At 40.1% G+C, this 27,680-nt stretch overlaps 1 protein-coding gene across 1 annotated transcript; it reads right to left on the bottom strand.

Annotated features, from left to right (window-relative positions):
* Nucleotides 1-235: 235 nt before the first annotated feature.
* LOC122540138 (putative beta-lactamase-like 1) lies at nucleotides 236-25,034 on the bottom strand. The gene is made up of 7 exons (XM_043675441.1): nucleotides 24,921-25,034; nucleotides 17,839-17,982; nucleotides 15,266-15,375; nucleotides 12,192-12,349; nucleotides 9,484-9,731; nucleotides 6,051-6,156; nucleotides 236-1,644 (listed from the first exon to the last, which is right to left on the bottom strand). The coding sequence occupies exons 2-7, from the start codon at nucleotides 17,942-17,944 to the stop codon at nucleotides 672-674; spliced, it is 1,701 nt and encodes a 566-aa protein (XP_043531376.1). The 5' UTR covers nucleotides 17,945-17,982; nucleotides 24,921-25,034; the 3' UTR covers nucleotides 236-671.
* Nucleotides 25,035-27,680: the final 2,646 nt, after the last annotated feature.

Below are 27,680 nucleotides of genomic sequence, written 5' to 3'. Positions count from 1 at the left end.
CACAGAGTGGGCCCAGTCTGTGACAGCAGCATTGAATGAGTCAAGCTTTCCAAATAACAGCATGATGCAAGAAAGGCTTACCCCAACTCAAAGACAACCGTTGTGAGCAAATTTCTTTAAGCGTGTGCTTTTCTCTTGTCACCACTGAAATAACTCCACACAAGCAGGTATCCTGTCACCAAGTCACCCTTTATTTACTCGTGGAGAGTCCTTGACAGTTCCAGCTCCCTCATAGCCAGCTCTCAGAGTGAATAGGATGTCTGACACTGTCAGCCAGAGCTCCTTAATTGAACCAGATTAACAGCCCTAAGCAGGGAACTCTTTCTATGGAGTCTATGTGACTGACCTTGTTACATCACCTCAGAAACAGAAGAAACGCTGACTGGGAATTTCCTCAGCTGTTGTTTGCACACCCCTACCATGATCCTAATGAAGATTTGGTACTGGAACAGCAACAATTCCCAGGAAATTCCCAGCCAGTGTGTTCTGTTATGTAGTGGATCAGTAGATGGTGGTACGTCATGACAGAGTCATCATAAACAGTCTCTGCTTTGAGAAGGTTGGATTGACCAAACAGTCCCCTCCCTTGTTCCAAAACTTTTCATATTATTCAATCTCTAATAAGTGGCTTTTCAAATGTTCCTAAATTAGCTGCAGTCTGTTGTCAATTCTTAAAATCTTGGTTTCTGACTGATGCGGAGAATATTATATGTATTAAGACCTGGAGCATCAAAACCAGGAGATAGGCCTTTCCTGTTGAATGGAAAGAAATTAAACAGTTGCCCATCTTGTGCCTCAAGTGACACTGAAGCTGTGCTAAATTTCAAGACACAAGGGTATTCCTTTTCAAATACAATTTGAAATACCCTTTCTTCTAAATAACAGAGTTTGATTGTTCGATATCTCTCAGGTATCAAGCTTTCAATATGAGGGCCAAACTGCTGCATCACTAATACTCCACCCTTCGCCTTCTTAATCTCATAAAAGGTCAAGTTTGCAAATGTGTAGTAACCGACATAAGGCTTAGAGTCGGGAGGTGGAGAAAGAACTCTTTTGCTTTGTCGAAATGCAGACTCCATTGCAGGTATTAAATGTTCATAAACCCTCATAGTCAAGTCCTTCTCTTGAGGCCGGGAACCTGACATCAAAATAACAAATCCTAATTTGAGTTTTGGAATCAGGGAGAATGTGGCTGAGTAACCATCCAAATCACCCTCTTTTTTAATGAGGTCGTATCCAAACAGTTCATCGATTTCCCACGGCGTTCCTGTTTTGCTGGCAAAGTAATCTTCAGAACACCTGAAGACTGGGGTGAGCATCATTTTTATGGCATCAGGCTCAAGCAGATTTCTGTGGACAGTTCCCAAAAGCACCATTGCTAGTTTAGCCAGGTCCGCAGCCGTGGAGTACATTTGGCCAGAGGGTCTATACCAACCAAGGTCATATAGCTGTGCTGGCTGGCCATTGCTGTAAACACCAACGGCTAGCTTCGAACGGACTGAGTGTGTAAACTCAAATCCAGTGTGCTCCATCCCTAGTTTAGTTAAAATATTCTCAGTAATCCAGCGTTGATACTCTGATCTAGCAACCTTATTGGCTAGAATGTGAGCCAGGAGGGAAAATGCCAAATTACTGTAATGACATCTAAGAAAGACAGAACAGTAATTGTCAGTCACTTGTTATAACACTTCTTGCGATTGCTTTCGCACATTCCTTCCATCAATAAACACATTAAATAAAATCAATATGTTTGGTTATTTTTATCTCAAGGCTGAGGTAGATTTATAATCTGGAAAGGAATCAAGGGTTATGGGAGGAAGTCAGAAAAATGGAATTGAGGATTATCAGCTCAACTTTGATCTCAATGAATGGTAGTACAGACTCAACAGGCTGAATCCCTACTTCTGGCCCCATGTCTTATGGTGTTATGCAGCATCTATTTACCTTCAACGGCTGCCCACACATCCTGATGTGAGGTTCAAGTGCCATTTTAGTCATCCTAAAATTCTAAATTCACATTTAGAATGGGAGTTGCTCATGTACATTTGTGGTGGATCATCTGACCACTAGATCTCCCTAATTTCCTTAAGTTTAGATTAGATTCCCTACTATTTGGAAACAGGACCTTCAGCCCAACCAGTCCACACTGACCCTCCGAAGAGTAACCCATCCAGACCCATTTCCCTCTGACTAACGCACGTAACACTATGGGCAATTTAGCATGGCCAATTCACCTAACCTGCAAATCTTTGGCCTGTGGGAGGAAACCAGAGCACCCAGAGGAAACCCACGCAGACACGGGGAGAATATGCAAACTCCACACAGACAGTTGCTCAAGGCTGAAATTGAACCTGGGAACCTGGTGCTGTGAGGCAACAGTGCTAACCAGTGAGCCACCATTCCAACAATATTCATTCATCAGTAATAAATGAATGAGTCTCCAATGGGTCTCCAATCCTCTGCTAAAAATGTAGTAGAATGGGGCATTTAGCCACTGACTAACTCACAGCGAGAAACAAGAAAATACGAAAGTCAAATAATTTAAATATTGCTGGGTACAACAAAGGCACAACAATGGCCCCAAAGAGAGAGGAGTGGGGACAGAAAGTACCAACAGATCAATGGCTGTAGAAGCAGCATGACTAGGATCAAAACAGAGAGTAGCAGAGGAGGGTCGGTGTGGACGTGATGGGCCAAAATGACCTGCTTCCACACTGTGGGGATTCTATGACTCTATGTCACTCCTTATGCTCAAGACACTGATGGTGAACGCTTCTGGCAAGCATGGAAGAGACAGTGTGGCGCAGTGCAAATTGCTTCCCTGACACAGAAAATACTTCAGGTTTGTTATTGTTATTATCCTAAAGATGATAGAATTCTGTATCCACCATGACCCTGAGGTAATTAGCGTTAACAGTAGCAACCTCAATGCAGCAAAATAGTTGAGAGTTATCTAGGTAACATTATCATAAACAATGCCATTGTCAATGAAGGCCATTGAATTTCCAAGGCCACCAGCACCTTTGCTGCCTCACAGAATGCGTCTAGTGATCATTCACTGTGCATCTCTCCCAAAATTCAAGTACACAGAGCAATTGTCATCCTCACGCTGTTCTATGTTCAGAATCACAGGTTCTGTACAGAAAACAAATGATACTGCTGGGGCAGCTCTGTCAACACTGTCTCTTTTATGAATGTCAGATGACAGGACTACATACAAACAATGAAGTACTCCACAAAGCCAACCTGCTTGACATTGAACACATTCTCCTTTAACACCCAATTGTTCATTCACTACCTTAAAGGGATGACTAACACACCAGCCATCTATTATGGGTAATTTGAGTAGCACCTTCACTCAGCCATCTCTATGAAAGCTCCCTCTCTGTCTATATTGTTCCTTTCACTTCCTATCGTCCCCTTCAATTTCAATGTTGATTACATGCACTGAATAGGATTTTGGCTCACTCACATGCATTCCACACTGTCTACGTTCTTATTTCAGGAGCTAATTGTCAATATTTCTGCAGTAAAGTTGGGCTTGGGTCAGAGTTAAGAAGGTGGGGGTTCTAGATACCACACGAGGAAGAAAGCCCTTTGCTCCTCAGTCCACACTGTGGCTGCTGGAGGAGTGACAGGCCCTGGGTCCTGTACTTGCTTCCTCTTTTAGCTGCTCGATATTGGGAGCAGAGACAGACTTCTTAGTTATCCATTTTGCTGTGAACAACATTTTTCTACTTTGTCCGGCAGACATTCTAATCCATTCTCTTGAACTTGCATTCAAGAAGCAAGGCAGCAAAAATCAGTGAAACAAAAAGAGGTGAATGTGAATGAAAAGCACTGGAACTTCACTCAATTTCTGGATACATCGCTATACTATCATCCAGTTTATCATTCACAGTCTCACTGGCAATCATTGACTCTGAGAAATTTACCCAGAGATAAAGAAACATTTTAAGTGGAGATTGTGAACAGGCGATGCATTAGCAATAAAGGTAATGGTGGAATGTCCTTTCAACATAAATACAATGACAACTGGACATTAGGTCTTGCAAAATTATTTGGAAGGTATGAGAGTGATTCCAAGTACAGTCACCTAGGGTTTATAGGATCTCACTGCAACTGTAAGGCTACAGAGTCTTTATAACTGCAGGTAAGGACCGCTGATGAAATGATTGTCCTTGTTCAGGTTACGGAACAGTATGAATCAATACAACCACTTCAGTGCTCTTAACTGCCTCTGGCTACAGTTTGGTAAAAACAATGACTGCAGATGCTGGAAACCAGATTCTGGATTAGTGGTGCTGGAAGAGCACAGCAGTTCAGGCAGCATCCAAGGAGCAGTAAAATCGACGTTTCGGGCAAAAGCCCTTCATCAGGAATAAAGGCAGAGAGCCTGAAGCGTGGAGAGATAAGCTAGAGGAGGGTGGGGGTGGGGAGAAAGTAGCATAGAGTACAATAGGTGAGTGGGGGAGGGGATTGTAATGCTGTAAGATGCAGCATTAATGTGAATGTAGCCCAGCTGGAAGAGAAGGACAGAGCTATGTGCAGGAATACCAGTGTTCACAGCCCAAAAACTAAGCTAGCTAAATTAAATCCAATCCCAAAACCTACCTTTAAGAAATCCGAAAGAACTGCAGATGCTATAAATCAGAAACAAAATTAGAAATTGCTGGAAACGCTCAGCAAGTCTGGCAGCATCTGTGGAGAGAAATCAGTGTTAACGTTTCGGGTCAAGTGACCTTTCCTCAAAATTCTGAGGCAAGGTCACTGGATCCAAAACGTTAATTCTGATTTAATAATGCTGCCAGATCTGCTGAGCTTTTCCAGCAATTCCTATTTTTGTTCCTACCTTTAAGAAGTTGGATTAAGACTTTCTTACTGATTCAGCAGTGAACTAACACTAGTTAGGAAACCTGCACATTCTGGTAGTGAAGTCTAGCACTCACACCCCCACAATTACATTGTAAAATTGGACCTGCTAAGTAAACAAACGCATTAAATTCTGCTACCAGTTCCTGACTTCCTTCTGTTAATGTTAAGATCTTGAGCTATGAGGCTGACCTCACATCATTACTCAGGTGCTGCTCTATTACAGTAAGCTGAGTCTTTGCACATTATGTTGAACAGTGCACAGTAACTCCCAGTCAAATATAGAAAGTTTCTACAGACAATTGTACATCTGCTTTCACTCAATTTGTCTCAGATGTTAGTTAGTTGCAACATTAATCCATTAGTGCACCATAACTCCTTTCTGAGATACAACTCCCACTATAAAACCACAACACACGTTCTACCTCACACTCACTGGATATTTGCCTGTCAGCATAATCACACTGGAGACTTGCAGATTAGTTATAGTGACAGTAAAGTACCAATCAAATATACTTTCAGGCAGTTTTCCTTCAGTTCTTTTGATGGAAACCAGATTAAAACGGCCCTTGCTATTCCATTGAGATGTGAGATATATCCTACAGTTTAAGGCAGGTTGACAGATCGTGCTACTTTCATGAAAGACTTAATCAATTATTTGCACAGGTTAAAGAAAAATTGGAATATTTAACAATATAAGGATGGTTCATGAGATTTGTTTCTTAAAATGAAATCAAGAAACAGCCATAAGTTTTAATTGTTCATCAATTTTTAAAAAATTCATTCACAGAATGAGGGCATCTTTGGCTGTGCCAGCATTTATTGCCCATCCCTAATTGCCCAGAGGGCAGTTAAGAGTCAACCATATTGCTGTAGGTCTGGAGTCACATGCAGGCCAGACCAGGCAAATTCCTTCCCTACAGTACATTAGTGAACTATATCAGTTTTTCCCAACAATGGATTTGTGATCATCATTCGAGTCAGAATTTTTAAAATCGAATTCACATTTCACCATCTTCCATGGCAGGATTCAAACCCAGGTCCCCTGGGGTCTGTCGATTAAAAATACCACCTGATGATAATACCACCAGGCCGTCACCTCCTCTACACTTCTTTACAAGATTTTCAATTTCATAAAATGTTTTAGTTAAAAGACGCTACAAAAGCTGAATTCAAACCTTGTACCAGGATCCGCAATGAGTAAATCGTCCCGTAGAAGATTCAGTGCCATCTCAGTGTTTCCATCCCAGAGCAGGCTTGTTGATCTGAGTCGTCTAGGTAACCCTGTAAATTATTCCATACAGGATTTAAAGATTTCTGTAACCAAAGCTAACAACCTCTTTGGAGTGATCTCAAACAGAATACCATCAAAACCTTTAGGTCCACTAAAGCATGATCAAGACTTCAAAGGATTTGAAAAGGTGACAAGATCAGAAACTAATTACAATAACAAAACAAGCTTGAGCTTTTTTTTTGATTTTTTATGCTGCTTTGTTCAGGGGGTGTGGGTGATACTGGCCGAGCCAGCAGTTATTGCCTGTCCCTGGTTGCCCTTGAGAAGGTGGTGGTGAGCTGCTTTCGTGAACCGCTGCAGCCCATTTGTTGGAGATAGACCCACAATGCTGTTAGGGGGAATATTGCAGGACTTTGTCCCAACCGCACTGAAGGAACAATGATATATTTCCAAGTCAGGATGGTGCACGTCCTTATAATTTTTTGTTTTGTAAAACTACCTAAATCCTTTAAGATACTTAGTCCAATGAGTGGGCACATAGCAAATTTGAGCCCATAGGGTAGCACACATTACAGGATGAGAGTGCCTGAACATCACAGGGAATGTGCGGGTGTTCCTGGGATCTGATCATTGCTGGCAAAGTTAGCATTTGTTGCCCATCCCTAAATGTCCTTGAGAAGGTAGGAGAAGCCATTTGCTGCACTTGGTGTGATATAGGCAATTCTACAGACATTTATTTTTGTAAAAATATGTACATATAAGTAGCCATTTCAGAGGGTACTGTGATGAAAGGTGTGTGATTTACATGTACATAAATATCACTCTTACGGTTTGTATTTCAAAGTGGGGTGCTGGTTAGTTTTATGAAAGGATTTGTGTCAAAGACTAGGTCAGACAGTCCTTCTGATATGTAACCTATCCCAGCATTTGTCAGAGAGGTGACTGTAAACTCCTGGAGTGTTAATGAATTTTTAAATATACTGTCATGGTTTACAAAAGTTGAACAAAGATTGAAAGCGGTTAGCTTGTATTCAGTTCAAAATAATCAAGGACTGATTTTTGATTCAGATAAACCAGAGATTAAGTGCTTTTGGACAGTCCTAAAGAGACCCAAATCTGGTCAGAAGCAAATGCAGTTTCTCTCCTAGAAGGAAGGCTTCCAGAGCAGTTAAGGGAATAAGCTATCTCAGTCGAAACATTTAGTATGTGCATCTTCCAGATTAGGAAGGTTTGGTTCGAAATCTGCGTGCCATTAAAAGTTGAGAAATTTTAATTTCTCAGTCTTGTCAGCATCCAGGTATGAGACTTCATAGTTCACAGGTCAAAAACTGAACAGCATCAAAATCGAAAGGACTGTGGATGATGTATAAATCAGAAACAAAAACAGAAAGTGCTGGAAAAGTTCAGCAGGTCTGACAGTATCTGTGAAGAGAAATCAGAACTGAGGAAGGGTCATTGGACTCTGATTTCTCTTCACAGATGTTGCTAGACCTACTGAGCTTTTCGAGAAAGTTCTGTTTTGTTACCGAACATAATCAGTTAAGTAGAATTTAAACACTTGAAATAGAGGGGCAATTTCTTTAGCATGGTTTTGGATAGTGTTGGAAAATAGGTTGAAACTTGGTTTTGGTGTGTATTTTAAAAGCTTTCTAACTGTACTTTATATTTAGTTAGCTTAGGTTTTCTATTTCTGAGAGTGTTGTAGAGTTAAACAGCACGGAAACAGACCCTTTGGCCCAACTTGTCCATGCTGACCAGGTTTCCTACATTAGTTTCATTTGCCTGCATTTGGCCCAAATCCCTCTAAACCTTTCCTATCCATCTACCTGTCCAAATGTCCTTTGAATATTGTAATTGCACTCGCCTCTACCACTTCCTCTGGCAGCTTGTTCCATATACACACCACGTGAAAAAGTTGCCTCACAGGTCCCTTTTAAATCTTGCCCCTCTCACCATAAAATAAACCTCTGTTTTTAAAAAAACTTCCACAATCTGATGTGCTTATGTTCAGTGATTGACCACTACATTAAGTGAAGTTTAAAAAAAACCATCAGCTGGATTTCATTCTGGGAGCTAACTTGTCCAGTCGTGCTGGCAGCTGGGATCACAACAGTAGTTAAATGTCAAGCACATTTCCTTACATCATTAAATATTACAAGGCCAAACTTACTTGACTTATTCACTGTCTTGCATGGACTACATCTGTGTTAGGGATTGCCATACACCTTTACTGAAGTCTGTTTTTAATTTAAACCAAAAGAACTGCAGACACTGTAAGTCAGAAACAAAAACAGAACTTGCTAGAAAAAGCTCAGCAGGTCCTAGCAGCATCAGAACTGAGGAAGGGTCACTAGACCTGTGACGCTAACTCTAATTTCTCTCCACAGATGGTGCCAGACTTGCTGAGTTTTCCAGCAATTTGTTCCTGTTTTAATATGTCAGTTTTGTGAGCTTATCCAAGAATGATTCTTTATGTTGCTCAATACTATCTAAATTCTTTAAGACACTTCATTCACTGAGTGAGAATGGCAAATTTCACAGGATAAGAGTCCCTGAGCAGCAGCATGGTGGCTCAGTGGTTAGCACTACTGCCACACAGCACCACTGCCACACAGCACCAGGGTCCCAGGTTTGATTCCAGCCTCAGGTGACTGTCTGTGTTGATTTTGCTCTGGGTGCTCCGGTTTCCTCCCACAGTTACAAAGATGTGCAGGTCAGGTGAATTGGCCAAGCTAAATTTCCCATAGTGTTCGGTGCATTGGTCAGATGGAAATGGGCCTGGGTGGATTACTCTTCGGAAGCTCGGTGTGAACTGGTTGGGCCGAAGGGCCTGTTTCCACACTGTAGGGAATCTAATCTAAAAGGGCGGCAATGTGGCTCAGTGGTTAGCACTGCTGCCTCATAGCATCAGGGTCCCAGGTTCGATTCCAGCCTCGGGCAACTGTCTGTGTGGAGTTTACATATTCTCCCCGTGTCTGTGTGGGTTTCCTCCCACAGTCCAAAAGATGTGCGGGTCAGGTGAATTGGCCATGCTAAATTGCCCATAGTGTTAGTCAGAGGGAAATGAGACTGGGTGGGTTACTCTTCAGAAGGTCGGTGTGGACTTATTGGGCTGAAAGGCCTGTTTCCACACTGTAGGGAATCTAATCTAGTCATGGGTAATTTCACATAAATGTCCCGGTTTGTAAAATCCTTTACAAGTGCAAATATGTGTATAAGTTTATAACTGGCTGAGGTGTGCTTGTTCTTTGGCATATTCTATACTAATTTTATTTTTTGATGTAAAATAGCTACTTTTCAAATTTAACAAGACAATATTTATTACATCAGCACAATTATTATTTTGTTCAGCTAATTCTGCAGAACACCTCCCTCACCTGACAGCTGGCTGGCCATTCGTTTCAATGTCACAGATGATACTTTTGCTGCAGCTTCCCGTCGCTCAAGAAATAGCAGGCCATCTGCTTCATATTTACTTTCCAAGTCTTTTGAATTTCCCAGTGGGTTTTTAACTGTGAAATTTTGGACATATTTTGTTAGTGGATCATCCAGAGACGCAATTTTTCCTTCCTGCCAGAGTTTATACAGCATGATAGCTGGGAAGATCTTGGAAATGCTTGCGATCCTGAAACAAGAAGAATTTGTTTTGAGATTTCTAATCATTTTGCGAGCACACATTAAGTAGAAACGGAATAAACTGCGGATGCTGTAAATCAGAAACAAAAATAGAAATTGCTTGAAGAGCTCAGCATCTGTAGAGAAAAATCAGAGTTAATGTTTCAGTCGAGTGAATGATGTTCTGGGGAAAGGTCACTCAATCCGAAACTTTAGCTCTGATTTCTCTCCAGAGATGCTGAGCTCTTCCATCAATTTCGGTTTTTGTTTTATGCAGTAATTGGTATTGTGAACAAATCCCATCATTAGTACACATTTTACAATAGTGTGCATAAGAAGTACAAATTTTCTTTTCTCTTTTGAAAGTAGATAAGAGATTTGCTTCTAATTTGGACTGTCCCCTACCCAATTGCTGGGGCCTAAGCACTTATGTTATGACATAGGGCTCATTCATAATAACAGCTTCAGACTGTTAAGTTGCTGAATGAGTAAACCTTCCAAATCACTTGCAGAGTTTGATCCTTAAAAATACCTAACAGGAACTATAAGCTCCATTACATATTTTCATTCTAGTCATCTCATCAAATTCCTGCTAATTCAGAGATTCCTTTACAAGTTGCAGTTGGTTTCATTTTAAAATAGCTCCATTGAAGTGAAATTCACTTACAGTTGGAGACAGAGTGATAACACACCACCTTTTGCAAATGTTTCACAAAAAACAATGTAAAAACTTGTCTCCGTGTGTTAGTCCACTCCTACTATGGACTTATTCCATCAGATAATATGCCAAACACATTTAAATGAAAGAAAGAAAATAACTTGCATTTAAACAGTCATTTCCATTACTCATGATGTCCCAAAGCATCTGACAGTGGATTAAATACTTTTTAAAGTTCTGGGAAGTGCAGCAATCAAGAGGCACACAGCAAATTCTGACAAACAGCAATGACAAGACAATCCTTTGTAGTTGATTGTGGAATAATGTTGGCCAGGAGAATTCCCCTGCTCTCCTTCAAACATATACATGTCCACTCACCTGAGAAGGCAGATAAAGCCTTGGCTTCACATCTGATCTAAAGATTAACTCAGCAGCACCGAAATCTCAGTGTGCATTATGTGCTCAAATGGGGCTTAATTTCCCACCTTCCCTGTCAGATGGACATAAAAAGAAATACTGATTCAAAGATGACCATGGAGTTCCCTTGTTATCCTGGGCACCACTAACATACTTCATTGACTTTGTGGGGATGTCTCAGAAAAGTGTGATGGAAAATAAATACAAGTTGTTTCCTTTAGTAACAGTCACAACATTTTAAAACTATTGACTGGTTGTAAAATGTTTTGAGATAACTTTGAGAAATATGAGTCTTTTACAGATGCAAGTCTTTATTTCTTCCGAATGAATGCAAAATTCACCAGTGAATTTTAGTTGGGGGTTTTGTTTGCAGATGTAATATTGAATTAGTACCGTACTGTAACTTGTTGGAATTATGATTGTGATTGATGCCAACATTTTCAGACTGTTCTCCTTCATTTATCAGAAGCAGGAGATAGAATGACACTGCCCTCTGTGGAGTAAGTGTTGTGATTGGCAATTTGAGAGCCTCAGAGAATAGAATTGCATATTGCAGTGTGAGTCATGGTACATAACAGTCTGAAGATATACCAGGTAGGGAAAACAAGTCCTGTCAATAGATGACAGGAAAAGAAAAGAGGAAAATGAAAAGAAAGAAAAAAAGTTCTACCATGTCATATTGCGGAACGTGGTCATTAGGTCAATCAGCCCATTGAATCTATTTTCGCTCTCGGTAGAACAATCTAGTCAATCCCATTCCCTGTCTTCACTGTCTGGAAAATGTATTTCCCTCAAGTGCTCATCCAATTTCCTTCTGAAATCATTGATCACCTCCACTTCGACCACACTCAGAGACAACAGGCTCCAGCTTGTTATCACTTTCAGTGGAATATAGTGACTTGATGGGATAATAGTTGACCAATTTCAAGTAGAGATGGCATAAAGAGGACATTAGGAGTCACACTTGAGTTCTGGCCAAAATACCACAAGTTACATACTTAACAAAACAGAGAAAATAAATCTAGGCAATACGATACACCAAGGCCGTGGGGTAAGAGTTTCAGAATTCTAAATGTTAGGTTTTTCATTGATGTCAAGAAGTATTTCATTTACACAGGAATTAATCTGTGAGGGATTGTCAGGAAGGATTAAACATAGTGAAAAGTTCATGTAAGACACAACTTTCACTGAAACAGGAAGATGGCTGTGTTAATATATAGAGAGCAATGGGCTGAAGGGCCTCCTACATCTAAACCGATCTGTGAAATAAAATCTCTTGCAAATAAATGTCAGTTATAGTAACAGTGATTTAGACAAACATAGAATTATTGATTGAAGCAGTTCCTGTGGGAACTAAGATTGATTTCACATGTCAGATAGGATTTATAAAGTTACCTGTAAGCAGTGTATTCATTTGGTGGAGGTGAAAGCTCATCACTTGCATTTCTTTTCCCAAAATTTCCAGTCCACAGCACAGTATCATTATATATTACAATGGCTGAAATAGATGGCAGGCTCCTTGCATGTATTTGATGACGTAACAGAAAGTCAACCTATAATGGACAGTCATTATCTGTCTAAGTTCCACTTCTAATCTTCAAAGACAAAGACAAATATAGTTTTCGTAAGAACATATAATGAGAGTGAATGGGATAATAGTTGACCAATTTCAACTTTGTGCCTGTTTGATTGAATCGGCAGCTTGATTTCACACCTTATCTGGTTTCATTTCCATTGAAATCAAAACATATTATAAGCAAGATGTCTGCTAAATTTATCTTTTACTATTTCAAAGACATCTTCCCTCTGTCTTCTGCCCTCCCGGTCACCTTTCTCTGATTGCTTTCTAAGCAGATCGTTTCATGATTTCCATTGACTAGATAGTTTTAAGAGATGATTTATGAATTTTCCCCAGCCCTTTGCATTTATCAGTCTTTGCCAGTAAAGACATTTGGATGTTAACTCAACCGCAAAGTTCCATTAAACTAACTGAAATCAAGATCCTTTCATATTATGTTTACATTTGCTTTTATTTGCATTATCCAAATTAACATTCACTTGCCACATCCTACCCTGGTTACATAATAAATCTTATGTCTTGCTTGTAATCTATTCACATAACTTCATGTCTTTGGCTATTATAGCAGCAATATTGCAGTTTCATATCATTCACAAACAGCTCTATTTTGTGCTCCCAGAAACATAAGAGCCAAGGAAAAGTATATTTTGCAGACTTCTTGCAATTTGAGAGTTTGAGTCATGTGAAGAATTGGTCTAGATTCTTTGCACCAACAACTAACCTCCCTTACAGGGTGTCAATCTGGAATTTGCCTATGTAGAGGTTAAAGCGGCAGCCAAATGTCATTTCAGGCTTTATAGAGCTTTAGAGCTGAAAATGTGTTGCTGGAAAAGCGCAGTAGGTCAGGCAGCATCCAAGGAACAGGAGAATTGACGTTTCGGGCATAAGCCCTTCTTCAGCCCTTCCTGAAGAAGGGCTTATGCCCTGAAATGTCGATTCTCCTGTTCCTTGGATGCTGCCTGACCTGCTGCGCTTTTCCAGCAACACATTTTCAGCTCTGATCTCCAGCATCTGCAGCCCTCACTTTCTCTCTTTTATAGAGCTTTATATTAGATTGGAGATCTTTCTGAGCCTTTGCCAGAGGCTATATAGCAAAGGCTTAAGGAGAACAACCACCAGTCAAAAATGAAGGGAAAGTAAACTATACATATAAGTGTTATTAAGTCAATAGGCAGGTGATGAGTGGTGCAGAACATGTCCTCCTGTTTTGTGACGGGCAAAATGGTCCTGCTATATGACACAATGTCTCTAGAATCACTCTCTTTGGAAACACAGGTCAGCCATCTCAAAGGACAGTCATGAAATTTACTCTGGAGGTAGGTAATGGCCAGATCTAACCACCTATATAATACACAGCTGAACCTAATGCAAACATTTTGTCATCCATGCACTAGAACAGCAAATTACTCTGCACTATAACTTTCCCCATTTAAGTAATATTCAGCTATTCTTTTCTTCCTGCCAAGTGTTTACTATCACATTTCCTACAACATTTTCCAACTGCCAAGTTTTTGCACAGTCATTTAACCTGTTACCCCTCTGTAGACTCCTTCTGTCATCCTCTCCAATTACCTTTCTGCCTATTTTTGTGTCATTTACAAACCTGGCAATAGTACATTCACTTCACTAATCCAGTTCATTAATATATATTGTCAATAATTGTGGCCCCAGTACTGATCCCATTGGCACTTTATTACTTACAGGTTACCATTGTCAAAATATTCCCTTGTAGCAACTCTTTGTCTTCAATCAGTTAGCCAATGCTTTGTCCATGCTAATGTCTCTAATACATGGGTTCTTATCCTGTTAAGTAACTTTATCTGTGATACCTCTTCAAAGGGCTTCTTGAAATCCAAATATACAACATCGGATGGTTCCCATTTAACTACGCTGTTTGTTATCTGTTCAAAGAACTGCAATAAAAATGATCAGGCATGATTCCCTTTCATTAAGCCATACTGATTCTGCATTGTTATATCATGTGTTTCATAAATGCTCTGGTGGAACATCCTTTATATTTTCCCAATGATGAATGTGAAGCTAACTGGCCTATAGTTACCTATTTCTTGTCTCTCTACCTTTTTGAATAAGAGCATTACATTGGCAGGTTTCCAATCCTCTGGCACTTTTCCAGAATCTAAGGATTCTTGAAAGATTACTACCAGTGCAACCATTGTCTCTGCAGCTAGTTTCTCTAAATCCCTACAATACAAAACATCAGGTCCACCATGAAACTGCATTCAGTACACTTCAGTAATTTGTGGGTTAGCACCAGAAAAAAACATGACAATGAAAGCTGCTAAAGTTTTGTAAAAGCCCAACTATTTAACTTCCTTCAGCTTTACATCAAATCTTGGTGCCCTGAAGGAACTACAGATATGCCAGAAATGTTGGTGCTGCCCACATCCTTCAAACAAATAGAAGCTTTTAAAAGAAAACAACTTGCTTGCCTAACAGTGTCACTTGCAGAATAAAGAATGTGCTGATTCACATCATTAGTGCCCATTATACTACAATAATTCTAATCAGTGTCTACATCAAAGTAATTGACAAAATGATTATTCCCAAAACGGTAGTTTCAAATGTCAGTTTTTTGCAATTTTGAAAATAAAAGTAATTGATCTCTTGTAACATTTAAGAAATCCCCATCTAATTAAATATGTACTTCCAATTTTTCACTGATAAATGTTATTGTGTCACATTATGATACTTTTTTCACTTTTTTTACTTTGGCTTTTTTTGCCAGTCCCTTCAATTTCATGTTATTCTGCCAATACGTATGCTCCCTCCCTAAGGTGGGTAAAATTCTAATTTGATCAGAACCTTATTCCAAATTCTAGGGTTTCCAAAAGTGTATAATAAGAGACTCTTGAGTATTTTAGTCACTAACCTTTTTGAGAGCTTCTTTTAGAATTGGCATGGGATGCACCAATGGCACAGGTTTGGGATGCCTGGGACACATTTGCAAAGGTTTTGGCTCTTTAGACAAAGTAAATTCATCTGAAACAAACGAGAAAGTGGCACAGTGAGGAAGATTCATTTGGAAGACTCAAATTCCTAGAAAACATTGTTAGCTGAGCTGAATATAATACCACAATGGAAGAGAAGAAGATGGAACTGGGGTCAGGGAAAATGTCAAATGATTACCTATGCCTTCCATCTGAGATAACTGCAGGTTGGAAATTGGTACCCAAAATAATACCCAGTTGGCATTGTGCTGGTGAGCAGATGCCCCATTAACAGCACTCTTACTTGAGCTGAAAAGTTGGAGAGTCACAGACCCATTCCAGTGATTCAAGAACACAAATCCAAACTGACACTCTAAGGTCAAAAATGTAGGTGCAGAAATAGGCCCATTTGATCATGGCTGATAGGTTTCTCAACCCAATTTCCTACATCTTCCCCACAGCTCTTGATCCCCTTACCAATCAAAAATATATCTATCTCCATAGTTGTGGTCCCTCTGCAGCAATGAGTTCCATAGATTAACCAACCTCTGGCTGAAGAAATTCCACTTTATCTCAGTTCTAGAGGGCTGTCCTTTCACTCTGAGCTGTGCCTTTAGGTCCTAGTCTCTCCTACTGGTGGAAACATCTTCTCCATGTCCATTCAATCCAGGCCTCTCAGTATTCTGTAAATTTCAATCAGATCCACCCTCATTTTCTAAACTCCATCGAGTATGGACCCAGAGTCCTCAATCTCTCCCCATATGACAAGCCCTTCAGTCCTGGGACCATTCTTGTAAACCTCCTCTGGACACCCTCCTGAGATATGGGACCCAAAACTGCATACAATATTCCAAATATGGTCTAAGCAGAACCTTGTAGAGTCTCAGCAGTACATCTCTGCTCATGCATCCTAGCCCTCTTGAAGTGAATGCTAACATTGCATTTGCCTTCCTAAATGCCAAATGAACCTGCATGTTAACCACTAGAGAATCCTGAACCAGGACTCCCAAGTTCCTTTGTGCTTCAGATTTCTGAAACCGTTGCCCATTAGAAAATAGTCTATGCCTCTATTTTTCCTACTAAAGTGCATGGCCTCATATTTTGCTGCATTGTATTCTATCTGCCACTTCTTTGCCCATTCTCCTAGCTTGTCCAAGTCCTTCTGCAGCTCCCCACTTCCTCAACACTATCTGTCCCTCCACCTATCTTTGTGTCATCTACAAAATTAGCAACAATGCCCTCAGTTCCTTTGTCCAGATGTATAATGTGAATAGTTGTGGTCCCAACACTGATCCCCAGATGAGCTCCACTAGTTACTGGCTGCCCTCCTGAAAAAGAACCTTATTATCCCAACTCTTAGCCTTCTGCCAGTCAGTCAATCCTCTCTCCATGCCAGTACATTGCCACTAACACCATGGGATTTTATCTTATTTAGCAGCCTCCAGTGTGGCACCTTGTCAAAGGCATTTTTGAAATCCAACTAGATCACATCCAACTGGCTCTCCTTTGTCTAACTTGCTCGTTACCTCTTCAAAGAATTCTAACAGATTTGTCAGACATGACCTCCCCTTGATGAAGCTGTGCTGACTCCACCCTATTTTACCCAGGCACATCCAAGTACTCCACAATCTCATCCTTTGTAATGGACTCTAAAATCTTACAACGACTGAGGTCAGGCTGACTGACCTTAGTTTTCTCTCTTCTCCTTCCCTCCCTTCTTAAACAAGGGTGTTACATTAGCCATTTTCCAGTCCTCTGGGACCCTCCCTGACTCCAGTGTTTCCTAAAATGATCACCAGCAATGCCTCGACAATCCCCTCAGCTAACTCCTTTAGAACTCGATCTGGTCAGGGTGATTTATCCAGCTTCAGACTTTTCAGTTTCCCCAGTACTTTCTCCTTAGTGTCTCCAGTGTAATTCTATAGGAATCATTGCTCAGCAGCATAAAAGACCTCACAGCACTAGTTCAAAGACGTGTAGGAAGGCTCTCCCTGGTGTTCTGGCAAATATTTATCCTCAATCAACTTCATCAGAGCATTCTTGATCATGGCTAACCATCTTCCTCAATGTTATATTCCTGCGCTATATCCATATCCCTTGATGTCATTAGTAATTAGAAATCTATTATCCTCTTTGTTAGACACTCCTAATGACACCCTCAGGTGTAGAGAATTCCAAAAATTCACCACCCTCTGAGTGAAGAAATTTGTCCCTATCTTATTCCTAAATGGTTTGTTTTCTATTCCTAAGATTGTGTGTTCTGGTTCTAGATTCCACAGCCAGGGGAAACATCCTTGCTACATCTACTGTACCCCTTTACACATTGTCTGCAGTTCTAAAATGGATTAGGTATTTGTTTTCTTTGTGGGAGCTTGGTTACTGACATTACAACAACAGTTCCTAGGCGACAAAGCCATCTTGGGTGTGAAAGGTACGATTATGAAGTTTTTTAAGATACATTAAAGATAGCAATGAACCTCAGTTCCAAGTCATTATAAAATAGCTTTTCACTCACTCAGGCCTTTCTTTGGAAGTTTGTACTGCCACACAAAACAGCAAGTCATAGTGAGAGAGACAACAATAAAGAAAGCCATGCCAAGATGTGGCCATTTCAAATCCATAGTGATAACCTTCTTCAGCAGTGTTCAGGACTGGACTGCTGCAAAACAAAAGCACAGATTATAAACACATCCTATTATGTCCTTAATTGTTGATCACCACACTCCTAATATGTTTAGGTTCTAACAGAAATTCCTATCAAATCTGAAATGCACTTGCTTTGTAGAATTAATTACTACTGTTGAGATAAAAGGTTCATAGCAGTCTGTGGTGTCAGTGCGAAAACAGAACAAAGTGCAGAGACTGCCTGAGATAACAGAGAAACAGAATCCATAAGGGCCAGTATGTTATAAGCCACTGACATGTGATGAACCAGTGAATGACTGACAAAGGTTGTCATGTCCGACTCTTTTATAGTTGGATATTCACTTAGATTTGGTACATCACACAGTTCATCTAATCCTTCTGCAATTGAAAAGAAAGGAACATTTCTCACTGTGGTGAATATAAGGGCAATCCCTTCAGGTAGTGGGTTTCAGATATAGTATTCATGATCCTCTAGGTGAAAAAGCTTGTCCTTAAATTCCCTTTAAATCATGCACCCTGATTATTGACTCCTCTACAAAAGGAAAAAAAAACTCACCTTATCTACACCCTTCAGAGCCTCATACACTTCAATCATTTTCCCCCAGGAACTTTCTCTGTTCTGTGGAAAATAACCCCAGCCTCTACTTTCTTTTCAAGACTGAATCACTCCAGCCCAGGCAACATTCTGGTGAATTTCATTTGCACCCTCTTTAATACAATCACATCTTTCCAATGATGTGGCAGCCAGAACTGCAAACTGCACACAGTACTCCAGGTATGGCCTAACTAATGTTTTATATAACTCCATTATAACGTCTTCATTCTTATATTTAATGCTTTGACTAATAAAGGCAAGTATCCCATATGTCTTATTAACTATTTTGTCTTTTTTTCTTCTCCATTCAAGGATCTACGAACATGTAAACCAGGGTCCCTACAATCCTCTGCATGTTCTAGGGTCCTACCATTCAATGTGTACTCCATTACCCTGTTAGTTCACTCAAAGTTCTTCACCTTACACATTTCAGGAGCCATATAAAGTTATGAAAAAAAAGCAGTGAGTCTGAGGAGTGGGAGCAGTTTCGATTTCAACAAAGAGAGCCAAGAGGTTGATTAAGATGGAAGGAACAGTGTATGACCACGAATTGGAAGGAACATAAAAGTGGATCGTAAGAGCTTCTATACAAATGTAAAAAGAAGAAAAGATTAGTGAATACAAATGTAGCTTCCTTACAATCTGAAACAAAGGAATTGATGATAGCAAACATGGAGTGGCACAGTAATTAAACAACAACATTTGTTCTGGCTTTACAGAAAATACAAATAATTTTCCAGAAATGCTTGGGAAGAAAATGTTTTTTGGAAAGGATGAATTGAAAGAGATTAGTACTGGTGAAAAAATGACGCTGGAGAAACAATTGAGATTGAAATGTAATAAATCCCCAATATCTGATAATCTACATCTCAAGGCATTAAAAGAGGAAGCTATGGAAACAATGGAGGCATTGGTCGTCAACTTCCAAAGTTCTGTAAATCCTGGAACTGTTGAAGGTGGACTGGGAGTGTAGCAAATATAAAGGAGAAAGTGAGGACTGCAGATGCTGGAGATCAGAGCTGAAAATGTGTTCTTGAAGAAGGGCTCATGCCCGAAACGTCGATTCTCCTGCTCCTTGGATGCTGCCTGACCTGCTGCGCTTTTCCAGCAACACATTTTCAGCTGTGGCAAATATAAGCAAACTATTTAAGAAAGGAGCAAGGGAGAAAACTGAGAATAACAAACTGGCTAGCTTAATATCAGTAGTAGTGAAAATGCTGCAATCAATTGTAAAGCATGTGATAACAGTGTACTAGGAAAATACCAATGGGATTACATAAAGTCAGCATGGATTTATGACAGGGAAATCATGTTTGACACACCTGCTGAAGCTCGAAAGGGATGTAACTAGTTTAGATGAAGAAGGACCAGCACATGTGATGTGTTGGGATTTTCAGAAGCATTTGATAAAGTCCCATATAAGAGGTTAACGTACAAAATCTAAGCACATGGACTAAGTGATAACATATTGGCGTGGATCAAGAATTGGTTAGCAGACACAAAACAGAGAGTAGTGAGAAATGAGCCATTCTGAGAGTAGAATGTTATAAATGGTGGGTTATTGCTGTATTCTGTGCTTGGGTTCCAAATATTCACAACAAATATCAACGATTTGGATGAGGGAATCGAATGTAATATTTTTAAGTTTCAATCTTTTAGATGACATAAAGCTAAATGGGATTGTGGATGGTGAGGCAGATGTACAGAAACCTCAAGACAACTTAACAAGCAGAATGAGTGGTAAAAAGCCTAACCCTAGCTCTATTGTGGGCGATTATAATGAGGATAAGTGTGAAGTTGTCCACTTCAAGAGGAAAAGCGGAATAGCAGATTATTATTTAAATGGTAAAAGCAAAATACTGAGGATGCTGGAAACCTGACATACAAAAACAGTTCTGCTATAACATGGTAGTTCTGTTCTTGGGCAACCCCGTGTTATAAGAAAATCATGCAATAGCAGCACCATTTAAACGAATGGGGCCGGAACTGTATTAAAACTGTATTGAGTACAGGAGTTGGGAGGTCATGTGACGGCTGTACAGGACATTGGTTAGGCCACTGTTGGAATATTGCGTGCAATTCTGGTCTCCTTCCTATCAGAAAGATGTTGTGAAACTTGAAAGGGTTCAGAAAAGATTTACAAGGATGTTGCCAGTGTTGGAGTGTTTGAGCTATAGGGAGAGGCTGAACAGGCTAGGGCTGTTTTCCCTAGAGCATCGGAGGCTGAGGGGTGACCTTATAGATGTTTAAAAAATGAGGGGCATGGATAGGATAAATAGACAAAGTCTTTTCTCTGGGGTCAGGGAATCCAGAACTAGAGGGCATAGGTTTAGGGCGAGAGGGGAAAGATATAAAAGAGACCTAAGGGGCAACATTTTCACACAGAGGGTGGTACGTGTATGGAATGAGCTGCCAGAGGATGTGGTGGAGGCTGGTTCAATTGCAACATTTTAGAGGCATTTGGATGGGTATATGAATAGGAAGGGTTTGGAGGGATATGGGCCGGTGCTGGCAGGTGGGACTAGATTGGGTTGGGTTGGAACGAAGGGTCTGTTTCCATGCTGTACATTTCTATGACTCTATGACGTGCTTTAAAAGGTCACGCTATAAAAACAGTGTCTCCAATTCATCAATTGTGTTATAGTGAATTTGAATTAATGAAACATAAGTTAAATGACCTGTAAAGACAGAAAATGCTGGAGAAACTCAGCAAATCTGTTAGCATTTGTGGAGAAAGGAACACAATTAACATTTCATGCTCTGTATGACTTTTCTTCAGGATGAAAAGGAGTTGATAAATGGCGAGTGCACTAAAGACTCAACAGATCAATTCTTGGGATTGCAGGTCAGTCACATGAGGAGAGATTGGGTTGACTAGGCCTATGTTCACTGGAGCTTAGAAGAATGAGAGGGATTTTACGTTAACTCAAAATTCTCATCACGATAGACATGCTGAATGCAGGAATGATGTTTCCCCTTTCCAGGGCAATTCCAGGACAAGGGCTCATATTCTCAGGATATGTGGCCTGTTTCAGTGCTGTATGACTTTGAGTCTGTGTGTAGTGTGCAATTTCAATCAGTGCAGAGGAGAAATGTCTTCACTTCGTGGGTAGCAAACCAGAGAAGGCAGTACAGGAAATATCAAATTATTTAAGAAAGAAATATTTGGATTTCTCAAATCTAAAAGTGTCAAGGGATATGGGGAGAGGGAGGATATGGCACTGCAGTAGAGGATCAGCCATAATCATGTTGAATGTCAGAGCAGACTTGAAGGGGTCAAATGGCTAGCACCTGTTGCTATTTTCTGTTTCCGTGTTTCTATTATGAGATACGGTGGCTCAATGGGTGGCGCTGTAGCCTCACAGCTCCAGGGACCCGGGTTTGATTCCATCCTTGGGTGAAGTTTGCACATTCTCCCAGTGTCTGTACGGGTTTCCTCAACACAGTCTAAAGATGTGCAGGTTAGGTGGAATGGCTGTGCTAAATTGCCCATAGTCTCCAGGAATGTGTAAATTGAGTGGATTAGCCAATAGAAAAGCAGGGCTATTGGGATAGGGGTGGGTCTGGGTGGATACTCTTCAGGAAGTTGGTGAAGACTTGATGGGCCAAATGGCCTGCTTCCACATTGTTGGGATTCTAGAATCGGTTTTTGTGATATTGACTGCAGGATTAATATTCCAGGACTGTTTCAATTGAGGGGAAGGATTATAAAAACTCATGTTCCTCTGGTGGGATGTTAGTTTTTCCTGTCTTAAACAGTGACCCCTAGTTCTAGACTCTCCCACAAGAAGTAACATCTTCTCCCCACCTATTCTGTCAAGACATCTCAGGATCTTCTATGTTTCAATCAAGTCCTTTTAGATTAGATTACTTACAGTGTGGAAACAGGCCCTTCGGCCCAACAAGTCCACACCGACCCGCCGAAGCGTATACCACCCAGACCCATACTCCTACACTTACCCCTTCACCTAACACTACGGACAATTTAGCATGGTCAATTCACCTAACCTGCACATTTTTGGATTGTGGGAGGAAACCGGAGCACCCGGAGGAAACCCACGCAGACACGGGGAGAATGTGCAAACTCCACACAGAGAGTCGCCTGAGGCGGGAATTGAACCCGGGTCTCTGGCGCTGTGAGGCAGCAGTGCTAACCACTGTGCCACCGTGCCGTCCTCTTTTGCTCTTCTAAACACCAGTGCGTACAGGCCTAGCCTGTCCAATCTTTCCTCAGAAATCAACCCACCATTCCAGATATCAGTCTAGCAAAGCATTTCCAAACTACTTTCAATGCATCTTTCTTCATTAGGAGACCAATATTGTGCACAGAACTCCAGATACTGTTGCACCAGTGACCTGTATAGCTGAAGCATAATCTTCCTAATTTTGTACTCCATCCCTCTCACAATAAACAATAATATTCTATTATCTTTCCTAATTACTGAACCTGCACACTAACTATTTGCAATTCATGCAACAGGATTCCCAGATTCCTCTGCAGAATATTGAAAGCTCGCACTATTTAGATTTTTAAAAAATTCTTCCTGCCAAAATCGTCCATTGCACATTTCACTACTTTTGACTTAATTTGCCAGATCTTTGTCCAGTCACTTAAACTATCCATATAACTTTGTAACCTGCATTCGTCCTTTTCATAACGCACTTTCCTATCTTTGAATCATCAACAAATTTTGCAAACATATCTTTGATCCTTTCCTCCAAATCATTTACAAATGATCCAATGCCACACCACTTGTTACAGCTTGCAAACTTGAAAAATGCCTATTTTCTTTGACCTGTTAGCCAGCCAATCTTCAGTCCTTGCCAATGTTATCCCCAAACCATGAGCTTTTATTTTCCTCAACAAACACCATGAGTATGTATTTTCTGCACTAACAGCAGACAAAACAGCAATGGTTCGTCTATCAGAATGTTAAGCTCTTCACCCCACTAAGACTATACAGAATGCTAGGTGATACACAACACCCTTGAAAGAAATGGAAGTTAGCCCAGGGGATTGCTCTAGCACTGATTAATGTCATGCCATACCTACCTTTGGTCCAAGATGACCTCTGTCCCAACCAGGAACAGGCTGGGCTCTTGCTTAAAGGGATTCCACAAAGATACTGGCACCACATACCTAATAATTTGTTCCAAAGGTCCGCTGTTCTCTGGGAATAGATCTACCCATTACTTCTAACTTAGTTCTGGTCTTAACTGGCCTGAGGTTGTGACCCTTGATCCTTCTTAACCTATTTCATTGGAACAAATTGTCTGATTAAACACCATGTTTCTAATAATACTAAAGGTGCAGAGTCCCAGCATTGTTTAAAAAAATCATCTGGCTAAGATGCTTCAAACTGTGAATGAATATTGCGGCCCTCTCGGTATCAATATGTCTGACAATCTTATATTCACTTAACTTCAGATGAACAATCCTTACTGAGTGCTAAGAACAGATTCCATCAAACTTTGCCCTGTACAAGACCAAGCTTCAGCATTAAGTTTCCAACTGCTTATGTTAGTCAGATACAACATTAATGGTAATACCATTCCTTTTATCTCGCTTTAATACTAATAAGCTAAGATGAAGGACAAAGGTACAAAGTACAGGTCATCGAATAAAAGCAAGATGAGGTAAAAGAGGTGCTCAAACTGTATTGAAAATGTGTTGCTGGAAAAGCACAGCAGGTCAGGCAGCATCCAAGGAGCAGGAGAATCGACGTTTCGGGCATGAGCCCTTCCTGAAGAAGGGCTCATGCCCGAAACGTCGATTCTCCTGCTCCTTGGATGCTGTCTGACCTACTGCGCTTTTCCAGGAACACATTTTCAGCTCTGATCCCCAGCATCTGCAATCCTCACTTTCCGCTCAAAATGTATTATAAATATTAGGGCTGTAAATAAACCTATTGGATAAAAAACCAAGCATCCACTCAAATCTGCCAACATATGGTTCATGTAGAGGACTGGTGGCTTACACATGTTGCAAAACGTGTCAGCTTTATTTCTCCCCTCCACTCTGACTGTACAAGCAGCTGATACTCTACTGGAGAACAGAGCAAGCTATGCTTTGGATTATTGAATCATGTGAATATTTTATGCCTAGCTCTAAAACAAAAGCTTAAAAGCATGCACATTCATTCATCAGCCATTCGTTGTGATTTTGTAGTTGTATAATTCAGTGTGATCACATTAAACTACATTTCTTATCAATGCTTACCACATCCTTTATTCTCAGAGTCAAACAATGAATTTCCAATATGTCAAACCGCTGCATTTTAAAAGTATTAACGCACGAAGAAAAACGTTTATTTTTACCAATTCCTCCCTGTTTCTACTGACAGGAACTCACTCACCGTTGTGTTTTACTTGTGACAAGACGAAGTTATCTCCAATAAAATGTCGTTGAATTAAGATTTATACCACAGGATATTTGTAATGAAAGGTTGTAAGTGCATTGACTCTGGCAGTTTCAGATCAACCCACTGTTATCTGAACTCAATTCCTCCTCTCCTGACGTCATAATCCCTGGGTTTATGTCTTAAACCTACAAGTGGAAAGCAAAATCTTTAATCCGCTCATTTAATTGGGGAGAAAAACTCTGAAGTACTGCTTTATTATTATTACAATCGTGTATTATCTGAAATCATGTATTTTGTCTGTGGCTCTCAATTAATATTAATGAACAGGTAATCCTGGTGTCTTCCTGACTATACATGCTGCAATGTCAGTCCAAGAACATTACAAATATAACAACTCTGGAATATTTCAATTTTATTCAAAAGATATCATTTATAGAACATAAGTTTTGAATAGGAGATACCAAGAGTAGTTAGGCTTCTAAAAAGATAAAGTGTTGGGAAACTTCACATGAAAGTCAGAACCGGACAAAACATACAGAGGGTGGGATTTATAAAAAAAAGAAAGCCTTTAAACAAAGAAAAAATAATTAGACATGCACAGCGTAACATAAACTGGGCTTCATTTTAGAAAACACCAAATGAGCTTTAAACGAATTATGAGTGATGCTGAGAAATAATGAGATTGAAGAATCAAATAACAGACTGATGTTTAACAAAGATTTTTAAAAGCCCAAGTACTAGAGTGGACTTAGTGTGAGGTATCATCTTGCCAGTCCTCCCTTGATTGAACCCACAACCTTGGGAAGACTCCTCCATAAACTGGAAAGGGAGACATCTCAGCACATTGCATGTACAAAATAGCTTAGCAAGCCACTAGTTTAGGGATGGGCACTAAATAGTGCCTTGACACCAATGCCCAAATCCCACAAAGGAATAAAAGTTCTTTGTGCAGAGACTTTCTTAGGGCTTGCCCTTAAATGATGGCCCAACCAGCCACATCCACTTCTGATGAATAAATTTAAGAAAACAACTTTGTGGTATTCCATTGAATTGCACAAGGCATAACAACTAATGTGAATTCTGACAGCTTCTGAAAAATGGAAACAAAATCCAATCCAGTCATGAACAGCTGCATGTCTCTGGTCTCAAACATTTTTTTTCTTTTGCTTTATTAGTGATGTGACTGGAACCAAGTTGCAGTTGATTGGGGAAATGGCTTGGCAGATTGGGACAAACCACCTGCAGGATTCTTACTTCAGGCCATGTGATGCTTTCAAATTTCTGTTATTTGGGCCCACTTAGTAACCATTAATTGAGTTCTGGAGGAACCTTATTTGCCACAAGATTGCAGAAGCATTTTTGAGGTTCATTGTCCCGGCAAAGGTAATCATTCACTCATCAGTTGCGAATGTAAGCAGCGTATGGAAATCAATACCTGCCAATAAATTAAAGTTAATTAAAAACTGGCCACGAAACAGCTTACCATCATGCCCAAATTTTGTTTTGCATCTATTATTAATAACTTTACCAATCCTGGTAATAGTAACTCCATTCATATTGCGTGTGCAAACAGAAACAAATGAAAACATTCACTGACAGGCATGAGAAAAAAGGAGGCATATTAAAGTCATGGAGTTTTAAGTATTAGTGTGCCTCAGTGTCAAGAGTATTTTGGAACTTAATTTCAGATGACACTGCAGTGAAACATCAAGGGACTACCATATTGTGGTCACTTACATGGGATGTTTAAAATATTCAAAGGCAAGAGATTCAAAGGCATTACTTTAAGTTCTTCATGCATTGACAAGCAGCTGCTGAAAACATAGCAGCACATCGCCTCAAAGAATGTTACAAACTCTCAAGTACAGGGTTGGAGTAGTCATACAAAATAACTGGTTTCCTGCTCCATGTTACGGTGCCATTTACAACTATTAGAACAATGTTGGAACCCTCCAGAAAATTTAGCACAAAATATTTTTACTGCATCATCTTCCTAAAGTAGTACCTATTGCAAGGGACCTGATGATGAGTGAAATTGACAATACATGTGAAATTGAAACTCCGGTTACATGCCACCTACAGAGACAACAGCTACTTTTATGGTAAAGTCCAATTGGAGGAAAATGCTTATAAAATTTGATGCAACATGTGCCCCATCACTTTTGAATGTATTTTAAAAAGGTCAATGTCGGGGTAAAAAGTCTATGAAAGGAGCATAAATCCTGATGCAAAAACATGTGCAGCCATATTTTGTAATTACCACCCCACTCCCATGCCCAAACGATGACCCATTGACCAGGGAGATTTCTGTTGTAATGCCCAAGTTAGCTTCTTGAATTATTTCAGTCAGGGTTTCAGTTGGGTGCCTACAAATGGGCCCAGTGTCTCTGGAGGTTAAGGCAAAGGCAAAAATCAGCAGGAACAGAAGCTCATCAGGTCCCATGAATCTGTGGCTGTGTGCATGTGTGAAAATTAAGGATGGACAAAATTGGGCTCAATCTCCCAAATGCTAGGTCCCATTTACAATGCTGCAATGAGGCATTCCAGCTATTACTGCATTCAGTAAATTAACATAAAGGAACAATAACTTGCATTTCCATGTGTCTCTATACATCAATGCACCTTACAGCCAAGGAACTCACTGACAAATTACAATCATTGCAATGTAGGTAAACAAAACAGTCAAATTGAACACAAAATTCCAAGCAGCAACAAATTACCAAATAATCTCTTAATAACGTTAAGAAAGATTAT

This window comes from Chiloscyllium plagiosum, chromosome 34 (genome assembly GCF_004010195.1).
Source record: "Chiloscyllium plagiosum isolate BGI_BamShark_2017 chromosome 34, ASM401019v2, whole genome shotgun sequence".
Classification (NCBI taxonomy): Eukaryota; Metazoa; Chordata; class Chondrichthyes; order Orectolobiformes; family Hemiscylliidae; genus Chiloscyllium; species Chiloscyllium plagiosum.
The sequence above is the reverse complement of the archived record's forward strand: the minus strand, read 5'-3'. Positions and strand labels throughout refer to the sequence as shown.

What these genes read in the sequence shown, in the direction of transcription:
- LOC122540138 (XM_043675441.1), bottom strand. Translation starts at nt 17,944, where the DNA reads ATGGATTTGAAATGGCCACATCTTGGCATGGCTTTCTTTATTGTTGTC. An exon ending in ACTTCCAAAGAAAGGCCTGA is followed by an intron (nt 15,376 to 17,838) that starts GTGAGTGAAAAG and finishes CGTTTGTTTCAG; the next exon opens with ATGAATTTACTTTGTCTAAA. An exon ending in AATGGCCAGCCAGCTGTCAG is followed by an intron (nt 6,157 to 9,483) that starts GTGAGGGAGGTG and finishes AATAATTTACAG; the next exon opens with GGTTACCTAGACGACTCAGA.